The 14931-nt window shown below is 38.5% G+C and overlaps 1 protein-coding gene across 1 annotated transcript; it reads left to right on the forward strand.

Moving 5' to 3' along the window:
- Window positions 1-10287: 10287 nt before the first annotated feature.
- On the forward strand, window positions 10288-14721 carry LOC148854424 (putative inactive purple acid phosphatase 2). Its single transcript, XM_088986565.1, has 2 exons — window positions 10288-11450; window positions 13198-14721. Exons 1-2 carry the CDS (start codon window positions 10743-10745, stop codon window positions 14446-14448), a joined length of 1959 nt encoding a protein of 652 aa, XP_088842691.1. The 5' UTR covers window positions 10288-10742; the 3' UTR covers window positions 14449-14721.
- The last annotated feature ends 210 nt before the right edge of the window (window positions 14722-14931 follow it).

Here is a 14931-nt window from a genome sequence, read left to right on the forward strand (position 1 = left end):
TGCCAGAAGTTCTGCTGAAAGAGGGGAAGGAACTGAGAGAATGGGGACGGTTTTTACCTCGTCCGAGCTCGTTTCTTCCTTGCCTCTGAGCTCGGGTAGCACGCGGGTAATAGTTCGGCGACTTCACTGGTGCCTTCTTTGAGTGGGCCTGGTGCTGGCGTTGCTGGCCTCCGTATTGCCGAGCTCGATGGGCCTAGAATGCTGGCCTGCTGCTAAGGCGCTGAAGTGGTTCTCCGTGAGTGGGAACTCAGGTTTGGAGCGTCGGGGTGACTTCGTGGGCGAGGTTCCTGACCCACCCGCGAGCTGCGAGGCGGGGGTGATCTTTCTTTGCTTTTGGTCCCGGGATGAGGCCTGACTATTAAGGGGGTTTTGTGGTCGGGAAGCCTCTCCTTGGTGAGTTCGTCCACCTTGAGGGGAGGCCTCGACCGGCTTTGAAACAGGGTGCCGGGGGGGAAGCAGTGGCTGGTTCAAGGGTAGCTGAGGGAACTGTTGCTGATAATGGTGTTGGGAGAGGTGGTGCAACACCTGGTTTTGCTGGAGTTGGTGCTGCTGGAATTGCTGCATTTGGGCTTGCATTGCCCGCATGCATTGCATTAGATCATCTAGCTGGTTTTGGCGGGCTGCTAGTGGGACAGCAGTTGGTTCCGCAAAGTTTGTTTCAATGGGGAGTGGAAGAGGAATGTTCAACGAATGAGTGTTCAGAGGTGCCACCTCCTGTGGCACATTCAATTATGGGATCCCATCCACTGAAAGGGGGATAGTGAACTGCCCAATGCACACTGCTGGAACATGGAGTTTTTCTCCGGTAGTGGTTGTTTCTTTTCCACGTCCGACACTGTTGGAGGAGGCCATTTTGGTGTTGGAGTGGGTGTTGGAGTTTTTGAAAGAAGGGTAGGTAAAAGAGATTTAGAGGGAGGCTTTTAGAAGTGTTCCCACAGACGGCGCCAATTGATGGAGCGCAATCCGGTCGGTCTTAGTTGTCAACGATTTTGCCTCTGAGCTGGAGTGACGGGGAGCCTGAAATGGGAAAGATGAGGGAACTCCGAGGGGAACCCGGTGAGATAACTCCGAAGCTCAAGTTAGTAATCTCTCAAAGGCAAAGTGTAGACCAGATAGCGCAAAGTTCACATACCTTGTTGTTGGGGGTAGGGGGCCTTTTATAATCACTTCGCGCACTCGCTCCGAAGCCCTTCTCAGGTCGGGTATGATTATCCTTGCATCTGTCACTTCGGGTGTCGTCCTTCCTGCTGGGCAGAACCGTCACTGCCTTTTGTCGGAACTGTCACTCTAACTGGAGATGGCGGTGTCAGGAGGCGATGGTAGGTGGCCGTTTGGAGTGCGGCCGTCAAGCGTCAGATCCCAAGTCAGTCAGGTGCGCCGCCCTCAGGTACGGACTTCCTCGGTGTCAGGCATAGTATGGTTTGTTTGGTTTTGGTGCTCTGAAGGCGATGTGGTGGAGTGGTGAGCGAGGCGAAGTCTTGAGTTTGGAGGTATGTCCTGTATTGCTATAGGGTAGGCCAGTTCGGCAAGGTGTATCCCGAGCTATTACAAGGTAGGGCAGTTCGACGAGGTGTATCCCGAGCTGTTACAAGGCAGGCCAGTTCGGCGAGGTGTACCCGAACTGTTATGGTAGGCCAATTTGGTGAAGTATGCCCCGAACTGTTACAAGGCAGGCCAATTCGGCGAGGTGTACCCGAACTGTTAAGGCAGGCCAGTTCGGCGAAGTATGTCCCGAATTGTTACAAGGCAGGCCAGTTCGGCGAAGTATGTCCCAAACTGTTGCATGCAGGCCAGTTTGGATTACTTTCTAGTTTGGGGCCAAGGGTGAGTTCGGGCCCCTAGTAGGGAGTTCGGACCGCTGGCTTCTCCCCTTGGTGCTCGCGTCCTAGGCTTGCTTTTGTGCCGAGCTGTTGCCTTTGCCATGTGTCGCATAACTGTGAGGTCGGGCCAAATCTTCCTTCATCAAACCCTATTCTTTTATCAAAGTTTGAAGTATATCTAGTTAGGCAAGAAGTTATTCAAGCTTTGGTCCTTTGGGAGCAATTGTTTATTTTAGGGATATTAACGCAAGTGATAAATTTTTCTTTATATTAATTACTTGAATTTTAGATATATCATAGTTAACATAGAAATTGAAAATTAAAAAAAGTAACAATATGATTAAAAATAAACTTATTATTCAATTATGGCATCATGCGTTTTTTGAAAAGTTGGATCATTGACCCACCATCTATATAAGAAATAACATTGCTTTTGGACTAGTTTTAAATTAGGGAAAATTATAGTCAGAGTCGATTGTACATTTAAAATTTGGTTACAAGTTGGTGCATAAACCAACAAAACTCTAAAAAACGGCTCTACATTTCAAATTATAAAAACCCTCGCCATGTCATTGGAGGGCTATGTGGCTATTGCCAACATGGGACTTTGCCCTTTAATGTTAAGTGATTGGAAAATAAAAAAAAAGGGTTTTTAGTCTCTCTCTCTCTCTCTTAGTCTCCCTCACACTCTTTCACTCACAATCATATTTATCTGCTCAACGACTATATGATTTGAAAATAAATAAAAATGGTTTTGGTTTTTGTATTTACATTCTTTATATCAATTTCTCTCATTCTCTCTCTCTGTACCTATCGTTCTCCCACAATCTCTCTCATTCTCTTTCTCGGTCGATCTCTCATTCTCCCTTAATTTCTACTGTTCTCCCTTAGTTTCTCTCCCTCTCCCTCTCTCATTTTTTTATTTTCTTATTATATTATACACTTATATGGTATTAATCAGATCGTATAAAAGAACATGAGACCAACTTGGTATGGTTCAAAAATTATTACCCCAATTTGATAAAATTCATAAGAAACTCTTGGCTATGAAATTTACACCAATTGGAGAATGATAGAGATTGAGGGAGAAGGAGATTTTGATCAGGCGAGAGAGTGAGGAAGAACAATAGAGAGAGAGGTTTTGATTTGGCTATAGACCAAAGCAGAGAGAGTGGGAGAGACAGAGAGAGTGGGAGATCGAGAGATGACTGTGAGAGTGAGAGAGAAGGGAAGGAGATCGATAGACAGAGGGAGTGGAAGAGAAACTGAACCAACCTGCAACCTAATTTTAAATGTACAACCGGTTGACTATAATTTTCCCTTTCAATTATATATTTCATTTACATTATATAAAATATTTTTACTTATCACACTTAATTTTTGTTTGTCTATGGTATCATTTTACTCAAACCACTAACCCACTATCTAAAAATAATAATTGTTTGATTTCTAGGTTGACATTAAATTTTGTATTATATTTCCATAATTGATAAAATCATTTCTTATGCATAAAACTTATTTGTGTTCAATATAATGAATGTACAATATTAGAGATGTACCCAATATTTTATTTTTTATAAATATATAACATTAGATATGTATCCAAAATTTTCTCTTATCTTTTTATTTTTTATTTTTGTGATTCTCTGTATGTTCTATTATTAAAAATTTATTATTTGGCTATGGCATTATTTAATTTCTAGGTAGATTTTGAAATTGGCTTTCCATTTTCATCATTAATAAAAATACTTCTTGCATTTCATAGTTATTTATTTTAAATTTTTATTATTTAATTATGACACTATTTATTAATCCATTTAACCCCAAATGGTCAAATTGCTTGCCCACCACCAGGAGGGAAGAAAATGGTTTTGTTTTCAAATTACTTTTCAAAATATTTATTTTTATACTATTAAAATTAATATTGTGGATTTAATTACAAGAATTCAATGATGAGAAAAATATGTTTTAAATATAGGAATTAATGAGAGAGGATAGGAAAATATTTTTATTTCCAATTGGTGTTAAATTTTACATTCCATTTTCATCATTAATAAAAACATTTCTTATTTAACATACTTATTATTGTTTAATATGTATGTTAAAAATGTTCCCATTTTTTTAATTTCTGTTTTTTTTCATTTTATCTATTTTTTAATTTTATTATTTAATCGTGGCAGCATGAACTAACCCATTTGACCCAAAATGATTTAATTTCTTACCACCACTTAGATGAAAACACTATTTTTGCTAGGTAGATTTAAAGGTATAAGCTTTTATGTTTTTGGAATTATTAATTTATTAAGTATGAATTTAATTAATAGAACTTAATGATGAAAAGAAATAAAAATGACTTAAATATATGATTCAATGAACATGAATGCAAGTTAATAACTTAAGTGTTGGATTTAATGAGAGAGGATTGAATGTATTGAATATCTTTAAATTACTTCTTTTCAACTCATTTTATATCAAGAACCAATTACCCTATTTGCCCTCATTTTTTATCATTAAATTTAAATATAGAAGGGTAAATATTGTCCTTAGAAAATTCTAGAAATATTTTTGAGGCCATTCATACTTTTTAAAGTAGTATATATGTATATATATGCTTTAAGGTTTTGGGGAAACTACTTATATATATATATCCTTTAGTTTCAAAAACTACTTATGTATACCATATTTACCTTTCAAACGTTAAGTCTAACAGATAAAACTTAAAGGACCAATCTCTCTCTCTCTCTTCTTTTTCTTCTTCTTCTTCCTCCCTTCCTCTCTTCTCTGCCGCTACAAACACCACTAAAAGATGACAGTAATGTTTCAGAATAGTTTGGATCAAGTAGGCACAACTTTGTAAGCATGGTAAATGAGCATTTAGAATTTTTTGGACACCTGTCCCTTAAAATACACCCCAGTCTACCATTGAAAAAGATTAATACCCACTTCTAACAGTTGTTAAAATATTTATCAAGTGCTCAGTTAACATGCTTACTTTGTTGTGCCTATTAGATCCAACCCCATTCTTTTTCCCCTCTTTCTTCTTCTTTCTCCCTTCATTTTTCTCTACTGCTGCAAACACCACAGAATGACAATATTTTCAAAGCAAACACCACACTCTTTGTTTGCCTAGTTTGCCCCTTGTAAAAATTCCTATAAAACAATGAAGTGTTTAGTTTATTCTTTTTGAAATTTTGATTTTTTATTCCATGTCATTTTACAAACAACCAATATTACTACAACTCCCCTTTCATATTTTCTTCCAATCTTATCTTAAAAAAAAAAAAGAAAAAAAAACTTATTTACACTTATCGTTTGTACAAACTTCTAAACTATCTCCGATCCCCTTCTATTCTCTCCACTTTAGGGCCCTACTTAATCATATTTGGTTTCCCAAACCAAAATCCCGGGGATTCTTTTTGGGATTTGTGAATTTTCCTTTTTGCTATTTTTTGGAAAACAATCTCCCGGAACCAATATAGGGGGGCATTCTGCTAAATATATTCGTTTTCAAATATACGGGTAAAGAAGATGAAGGTTCATATTCACCCGTTTAGTAACTAACACGAGGGTCAACCCAATTAATTAATATAGCCATATATAGTTCTCATATTCTATACATTATTTTCACTTTAGATTAATATTTATTCATTTAAAGACAAATGAAAGTCAATCCAATGTACAAGTGACTTTTTTTATTATTTTTGAAGTATTAAACGCCATAATTAATTAATGAAAACATAATTAAGTTATTAACTATATAATTCTTCAATTAGTTAACTTCAAAAATAAATAATTTTTAACTCAATTATATTGACCTACTTAAAGTCATTACCTTAATTAAATTAATTAACTAAGATTAATTAATTAGTTATTGGTTAATTTTGTGTAGACCTAACATGGTTTTAATCGGTTACTTTATTTACTTAAGTTACTTTTATTAATTAAAGTAGGAGATTAGTAATTAACTTTCTTAATTTTATTAATTAAATTAATAAATTTAAACATAATTATTATTAATTTTAAATCCACTAACCCATTTAAAAATAAAAACTAATACTAGATAAAAAATTTAATGAAAGTAAAACAATTTAATAAAAAGAACTAATACAATTAGGAATGTCACAATGCTCCCCCCTTCTTGAGTGGATTGGGTCGAGTTGAGGGTCAATCCAAGCCCAACCCTAAGTCTCAAACTTTGAGTTCAAACTTGGCCCAACTCAAGGTTACCCCCTAGTTTACCAACCTAGGCCCAACCTGAGCATAATCTAATTGATCATGGGTTGGACATGGGCTTGGGATATTAAGCTTTGTAGCCCAATTTTCAGGTAGAATAAATTGATAATATGTAAATATGTATATTATAAAATGTTGGACAGGCTTAGATTGGACAAGGTCAGGCTAGTGCTACCCAAAGCCTCAAACCTAGGGATGACAATTTTCCCCATCCCTGTCGGGTACCCAATTTCCTTGCCCCGATGGGGTTAGAGATGGGGATTGCTTTGGTAGGGAAGAGGATTAATAGGGATCCCCAATCAGGGTCATGGTTGGAGATGGGGCATGAACTCCTCACCTCGCCCTACTCCCGACTCCATCGGGATTCGGGTCCTTGCTAGGAACACCAACTCCATCGGGAATTGGGGATGAAAAATAACTTTTAACCCCAACATGGGGTCGGGATTGGGGATGGAGAATATGATCCCTGCCCTAAACCTGCCACGTTGCCATTTCTACTCAAATCAAGCCCAACTTAAGTTTAGATTTTTTTTGGGTAGAAAAACATGATTTCATTAAAACAAGTCAACTGACACAAGAACAAACAGGAAACAGAACCAAAGAGAACAGAAAAAGAAAAAACAGAAAGAAAAAAGAAATAAACACAGAATTAATGGTTAACTAACAAAGAGTAACAGAGAAGAAATTTTAGCAAATCCGAAAATTTTCCCAAATAGCAAGAGTCTTGATGTCTTCACACAAAAGCAATAGATCATTTGGAGTAGAACAAGAAGAACCCATAACATTGTCAATTAAGATAGAGTAGTCTAATTAAAAAAACACTATGCATAAGTCATTCTCAACCACAATAAGAACAGCTTCCAAAAGAGCCTTTGCCTCAGCCATGGGAGGAGAGATCACTAAAGGCTGCCCAAAACCGGCTCCCTAACAGAACTTATCAGCATCACAAACCACAAAACCAAAGGAATCCTTTTCCTTATTTAAGAAACCTCCGTCCACATTGATCTTTAACCGGCTTAGTTCTTAGGATACCAAAAAGTTTGATTCACCTTCCTCATAGTCTTTGAAGAGCTTTCTAATTTATGCTGTAAGATTTGAGATTTCTCTATTATTGACCTGTAAATCGTATTGACATCATCATTATTATTATTATTATTTTTTTTGCCCAAAACTAACTTAGAAATTTAAAAACTCAAAACCCAACATGTGCAAAAGCATTGAACTGCATCATACTTGGGTTGGACCCGCCGAAGTTGCAACCATACAGCCCTACCTCATTTTGCCTAGAAAACTAAGAAAAATTGATGAGTGGGAATAGACCATAAATTTTTCAAAGGGAAAATTTCCCATTAGAACCTTGTACTTTGGGCATAGTGTTTTGGTCCCTAAACTTTAAAATGCGATAATCCGGTATCTGAACTTTTAAGGTGTACCAAATCCAGTATCTATCATTTACCAGTTCGTTAATCAATTGTTAAGTGGCATTTGAAAAGACACACATGACCTTCAAGTATCATCTAATTTTCTTTATCAACCATCCAAATGTTGATAAAAAAATTAGCAGTCCTAAATCTTTGTCTCTTCTATTCAAGAAAGTTGGGGTCACCGAAATGCCCATTGAGACGAGACCCGAACTTTCTTGTATAGAAGAGGCAAGGATTTGGGACTGTTCATTTTTGTCAACGTTTGGATGGTTGATAAAGAGAATTAGATGGCACTCAAAGGGCATTTGTGTCTTTTCAAATGTCACTTAACGGTAGGTTAACAGACTGATTAACAGGTGTTGGAGTACATCACAATTCAAGGGGTAGTGTAATGATTTGGAAAATACATTTAAAAAACCAACAAAAACTTACGAGGGGAGTGATAAGTTTTCCAAAAGCATTTATCAAAACCCATGCATTATAGGAATTAGTTTACTATTTATCGGCAAATTTTTTTAAACTACCCTTATGGTTTAGTTAATTGACTAACTCTACCATTATTATTAGGGGTGGATTCGAGCTGAGCCGAGTTGAATAATATGAGGTTCAAGCTTGACTCATCAAGGTAGTACAAGACTCGAGTTTAAGCTCGAACCCAGTTCGAGTTAGAACCTTGAGCTTAAGTTCGATTTAAGAAAAATATTTTATAAAAATAAAAAATTATATATAAAAAATATTTTTTATTTGATATTTAAAAAATTTAAGAATTATAATAATTTTATTATATATATTATTTTTTATAATTTATTTTATATATATTCAAACTTGACTTGCGAGCGTAAGAATATATATATTATATATTTTATATATATTCAAGCTCATACTCAACTCGAAAATCGATTGAAATCGAGTGAAGCCGAACTTTTCACGAGTGTAGCTTGGGTCGTGGCCACCCCTGTGCTACTGTTTACATATTGTCTTAAAGAACCTCTGTCATGACAATTGTCTAAAACCTACTTTATCGTTAATTTTCCGTGTCACACTCTCTTCACATAATATCATGTCATGATATTTTTTAATTCCTAAAATACCCTTTCTGTTTATCTTCCTGAGAGCGTAAGAACCTCTACTCCTTCGGATTTGGGCAATGAGCACTCGCCCTGCCAAACCACTCCCCTTCTTCCACTGCAGTTAAACCGAAGACACCTTCTGAATTGCCTTCTTGGCTTTGTCGGAATCCAAACCCCCTCTTCTCTCTTTCTTCATCGTTGGTCTGGTCAGCAGACTTGTACGGAAGGTCCAAGGGAATGGTGGCTTCGGTCGGAACCGAGTTGGGCTACCTCGCAGCGTCCAGCAGCATTTAATTTCAATCGAAAGTTCGTCATCTGTTTGGTCGACCGGAGGTTCCATGGAGAATATGACGGACTTGTTCCTCTCAAGATCAAAAATCAAAGAAAAGCTCCTGATTCTCTTCTTTTCATGGAGAATGTGCTCGCACGGACATATGACGAACTTGCTACAGATGACGAATTTCTTGTAGTATTGTCGCTACACACGCACGCACGGACATACCCAGATCTGAGTTCACCACTGTTGGAAAAATAGTAAAGAGAATCTCCCCCCAACAAGCACCCACACGCACCCACACCTAGTGCAGAGGATTTTTGTTGGATTTGTTTAATTGACAATAACAAGCTATCCATCATTCAACATTGAGCGAGAAAAAACAGGGGAACCGCCCATAGTAGTTGTATTGCCCATAATACACAGCACTATCGACACACCAAACAAGAAAATTTGTTAGGACTGTAAAATCTTCTCAATCATCCAATTAAAATCAGCTGGGTCGATCGACTTGTGGCATCAGATGAGATATACCTCTGTATGGTTGGGTCGCCCTAATCTTCCCATCCTTGAGGTAGTATCACACTTGACATGTAGGTTAAAGAAAAAACCACCCTAGAGTAAGGACACCATGGCCTTCCCAACACAGAAATTCCGACCCCGGTGCCAATATATCAGGAAGAGTTGGTTGGTCATGCAACCACTCAGACCCAAAAACCGCACCCTTTTCTCACCAAAGATATGATCAGCATGATTTCAATGCAGGAAAATTTACGGGTTTTCTTACGTGAAAATGATGGTATTCAGTTTGCAGAGGGGTTTGGTTGAACGATCAGAAAAGGCTACACGACGAATGAAACTCAGATCTGCCTGGGTTCAATGCTTCTAGTCCTATTGTTCTAATAATCCATTTGTTGATTTGGGTTCATTACAGACGACTAACGAAGCTTATGTTTTAATTGTAACTGATGCTGTCTGGACTGAGGTGTTCTGAATCAAGATCACAAATTCTGTCAATTAGTAAAATCGAGGTGGAAGTAAGATCTGTAAGTAAGAAAGAGATCAGAGGTCAGAGGAATTATTTTCCGGGTAGGCAATCCGATGCTCAAGTCAGTATGAAGGCCGAAGAGTAAAAACTCTATTATTTTAAGCGGAGATTACCTATTTATAGTCTAAGATTTGAATCCGATTTGGATGAGACTTCCGATTATCAGGATGAGTCATCCGCAGAGGTGTTCGAGATAAATCTTAATCCCGGCGGAATTGTTACGAGACTTTTCTTCTTAATCGTGCTTATTCATCTTACTTGATATACACGTAGCTGAAGAGATAAGAGGAACACGGAGACGACCATGTGATATTTTGAAAATTTGAAGAATAGTAAAGGGTAACTTCGACATTTTATTTTTTCATTCGTTACTGAGAACAAAAATACGATAATGGTGAAATTCATCATTCGCTTCCTCATAATGGGCTGCGTTTCTCCCATCATGAGATAGCTCGTCCGACCACATCTCCGCCTGGGTTTAGAGTCTCATTATCATCGGAGCTGTGATCGGCGGCTTTTTCTTCATTTTCAATTTTTTTTATTGTAGAGTTATCAGTTAGCCAAACATAAGGTAGTTTAAAAAATTTGCCCTTTATTTTTTAAGTTTAGTTGGTCACTTGACGAAAGAGAAAATGAACAGCGCACGAAATGACGAAAGAAGTCAAAGAACTGACTCACTGCCTCGCAGAGTCGCAGTCGTCGCTTCCCTTTCCGACCCATTACCCATCTTCAACTCCAACTTCCAACATCCAACTGAAATCAAATCTCCTCTCAAGGAACAAACAGTAGCACCAGCAACAGCTGACCGTGACTCTGAGAGACAGAGAGATCACTCACCCTGACCCAAAAAATCTCTTGCTTTAAAATTTTGCAATGGTTCCACCATCACTCCTCCGTTTCTTCCTCGTTTTCTTATTCATATCCATACTCCTGCTAGACCTATCTATTTGTTCTCCTGTTTCTATATTTCTAAACCCCAGCATCCTATCCAAATCCGGTGACTCAGTCCGAATCCAGTGGACCGGTGTCGGCTCCCCTTCCTCCCTTGATTGGCTCGGTATCTACTCACCCCCTGATTCCCCTGATGACAATTTCATCGGCTATGTCTTCTTGTCTTCTTGCAACAATTGGCAATCCGGTTCGTGCTTCGTCGACCTCCCTCTGGTTAATCTTCGTTCCAACTACCAGTTCCGTATCTTCCGATGGACCGAGGAAGAAGTCGACCGTTCCCGCCTCGACCACGATCACAACCCCTTACCCGGAACTAAGCACCTCTTGGCCAAATCGGAGGAGTTGGGTTTCGAGACCGGTCGTGGCCCGGAACAGATTCATTTGTCGTTCACCACCAAGGTTGATGAGATGAGAGTTATGTTTGTTACTGCGGATGGGAAGGAGAGTTTTGTCAAGTATGGGGAGAGAGAACATCGGTTGGATAACGTTGCTGTGACTGAGGTGAGGACGTATGAGCGCTTGGATATGTGTGATTCCCCTGCCAATGAGAGTATTGGGTGGAGGGATCCTGGGTTTATTCATGATGGGGTTATGACCAACTTGAAGAGTGGAATCAGATACTATTACAAGGTAATACGGATTTTACTTTCAGTTCCTTTAGTTGTTCGTTTGTTGAATCATCGATTTTCACTTTATTTGTTGTATTTACTGTTAATTATTTCTTGGGTTATAACAAGTCTTTCTTCCAGTTGTTGGAATGGATGATTTGCTTGACTTGTTTACAAATTTCCTGCCTCGGGCCTCCCCTGTTTTTATTCTCTAATTCTTCGATTTTTAGTGGCTATGTTTTGCAATTTCCTTCCATACTTGCGCTGATAAAAAAAAAAAAAAAATCCTTCCGTATATGGTCCCAGAGGTGTGTATTGATTTGCTATTTTCTTCCACCATGTTATCTTCCGTAACTTGTTAATTATATTAATGTATCTTAGTTACTTCTATATACTGACATAGTACTGGAACCAATGAAGGTCTGATTGGACTCTTCCTTGTATCTAGTCAAGTTTCTCATGCTTACTATCTTTCCCAGTAATTGATATAAGATTTTCGTACATGGGTTAAAGTAATAAGAGAAAAATACATTTAAAATAGAGATCTCTTTGAAATTAAAGCCACCAAGAATTCTTCATGGGCTTGGAAAGAATTTTGCAGTATAAAAAGTGCCTGAATAAGGGATTAATGTGGACTCTAGGCAATGGGGAAAAATCAATTTTTTGGACTGATAAATGGGCGTCAAACACTCCTCTCAAGGATAGGTTACTTCGTAGGGACTGGTCAACTGAGAACCTAGAGACTAAGGTAGCTGAGTTGATTAACAGAGAAACAAAGTGTTAGAATTTAGATAGAATCAGGCAATTTGTGCCAGATCAAATAATGGAGGAAATCATGACAATTCCCATTCCTGCAAATAGTGTGGAAGATAGACTTGTATGGGGGGTCAATCTGAATGGAAGATTCTCATTTAAATTAGCTTATAAGCTAATCAACAATGAAATTATGGCTGAGTTGGCTTCAACAAGTCTGTTAAAAATTCCACCAAAATTAAAAGCCTTTTTATGGCTTTTATTCTTAAAGAAACTTCCAACAAAATGTAATCTTCAAAGGAAGGGGATGAATATAGATAGAGAATGTCAAGTCTGTGGGGAGGAAGAGGATACTAATCGCATTATTCTAATATGTCAAGTCTCCAAACAAGTATGGCAAACTGTGTTGGATCATCATTTGGTTCCTGGAATTAATGAAGATGCAGTTTCTTGGTGGAGAAAAATCAGAGAGTTAAATGTCCAAGATCATCAAAGGTCTTTGAGGGAGAATCTTATATTTGGAAAAGTAGGAATGCAGAAACCTTTCAAAACAAAGAAATGTACCCAGGTCAAATAATCAACTTAGCAGGAATTGCTAAAGCTGAATATTAGAGTTTAAATTTAAGCCTTGAAACTTGTAAAGGCACAAAATGGGTCTGAGCCAATTGGAGCAACCCCCACCCCCACCCAAAATAGATGCTATAAATAACGACATCCTTAAAATTAGATGTTATTGAGATCCATCAAAAGCATTAGATGTTATTGGCTACTGAAATTCTTTTAGAGAGCAGAATGGGTTTGCGAGGGCTGGGTAGAAAAAATAGGCATTTCTAAAGCTGTGCAATATCCACTTTAACAAGCACCTAAAAATGGAGAGATTTAAGTTAATTATCCTTAATTAGGGGCTAATTAGGTTGTTTTCCCTGTTTCCAATTGTATCAGCTCACGGATCTGACCAGAATTCTTTCTTATTCTCTGACATGGTATTAGACTCTTCTTGGTCATTTTTTATGTAGGTTGGAAGTGATAAAAGAGGATGGAGCAAAACTCATAGTTTTATCTCACGGGACTGGGACTCAGATGAAACAGTTGCTTTTCTGTTTGGAGATTTGGGGACCTCAACCCCACATGCAACCTTTCTTCGTACACAAGCAGAAAGCATATTGACCATGAAGTGGATCCTACGAGACATCAAAGCCCTTGGTGATAAACCCACCTTCATTTCACACATTGGTGACATCAGCTATGCAAGAGGCTATTCATGGTTGTGGGACACTTTTTTTACTCAGGTTGAACCTATTGCTTCTAAGGTCCCATACCATGTCTGTATTGGCAACCATGAGTATAACTGGCCCTTACAGCCCTGGAGACCTGACTGGGCTCGGACTATCTATGGGAGAGATGGAGGTGGTGAATGCGGAGTCCCATACAGCCTTAGGTTCAATATGCCTGGAAACTCATCTTTCATAACTGGGACTCGAGCTCCAGCCACACGAAACCTTTATTACTCATTTGATGTTGGGGTTGTGCATTTCGTGTATATGTCAACAGAGACCAATTTCCTTCCAGGGAGTGACCAGTACAACTTCCTAAAACATGACTTGGAGACTGTTGATCGCAAGAAGACTCCTTTTGTTGTTGTGCAAGGTCATCGTCCTATGTACACGACAAGTAGTGGGGCGAAGGATGCACCCTTGAGAAAGAAAATGCTTGAGCATTTGGAACCTCTATTTGTGGAGTATAAGGTGACCCTTGCTCTATGGGGCCACGTCCACAGGTATGAGAGGTTCTGTCCAATGAAAAACTTCTCCTGTGCAAGCACAAGCCTCAACGGGAACGATACAGAGGATTTACCAGTGCACGCAGTAATTGGAATGGCTGGACAAGACTGGCAATCAATCTGGGATCCAAGGCCTGGCCATGTAAATGATCCAATCTACCCCCAACCCCACCAATCTTTGTACAGGACAGGTGAGTTTGGGTATACTAGGCTTGTTGCTACAAGAGAAAAGCTAACGCTGATTTATGTTGGAAACCATGATGGAGAGGTGCATGACATGGTTGAGATCCTGGCATCTGGCCAGGTTCTCAATGATGGTTGTAGCAGTGGCAAAGAGGTGATAGAATCTGAACTGTCATGGTTGAAGGGAGGGAGTATCCTCTTGCTTGGGGCATTCCTGGGTTATGTAACCGGATTTATATCACATGCAAAGAGGGAGTCCATATTTAGAGGGAGCTGGACTGCTGTCAAGAAGCATGAAAGATGAGGCTTGTGATCATTTGTGCAATTGGTTGGCAAATCTCTACGATCTAGAGGCTAGACCATTGTGGATATTTCAAATTCCAAATCAACAGATGAAGCAGATTAAGCTCTTATCATCCTGTCGAGATGGGAGAAAAAGAAAACCGGCAGCCTTCAAATGTTTTTTGTTATACCATATAAACCTCTGAAAATCTGTGTGGAGTTTACCCTTTGTGATTAGTGATTCTGTATATATATAATGTATATTTTTGTCAAACATGGATGTCCTTAAATTCCATTAATGTTTTTGTTTTAAGAAAACTGAATGGATGAATGTTTCTCTTCATTAGCATTATTATCTCCACGGAAAGCTTTAGCATGTTTTGTGAAGAAAGGCAACTCATTTTGAATTGTCGATGAATGTAGTTGTTCATGTACTTTCTTTTGGTCGGGTCAATTCTATTTGACGGGTCTGTTGGGTTCTTCTACATCAATGTGGTTTAATATC

This window comes from Nelumbo lutea, chromosome 4, assembly GCF_056320005.1.
Source record: "Nelumbo lutea isolate HS-2025 chromosome 4, American lotus-T2T, whole genome shotgun sequence".
Taxonomy (NCBI): Eukaryota; Viridiplantae; Streptophyta; class Magnoliopsida; order Proteales; family Nelumbonaceae; genus Nelumbo; species Nelumbo lutea.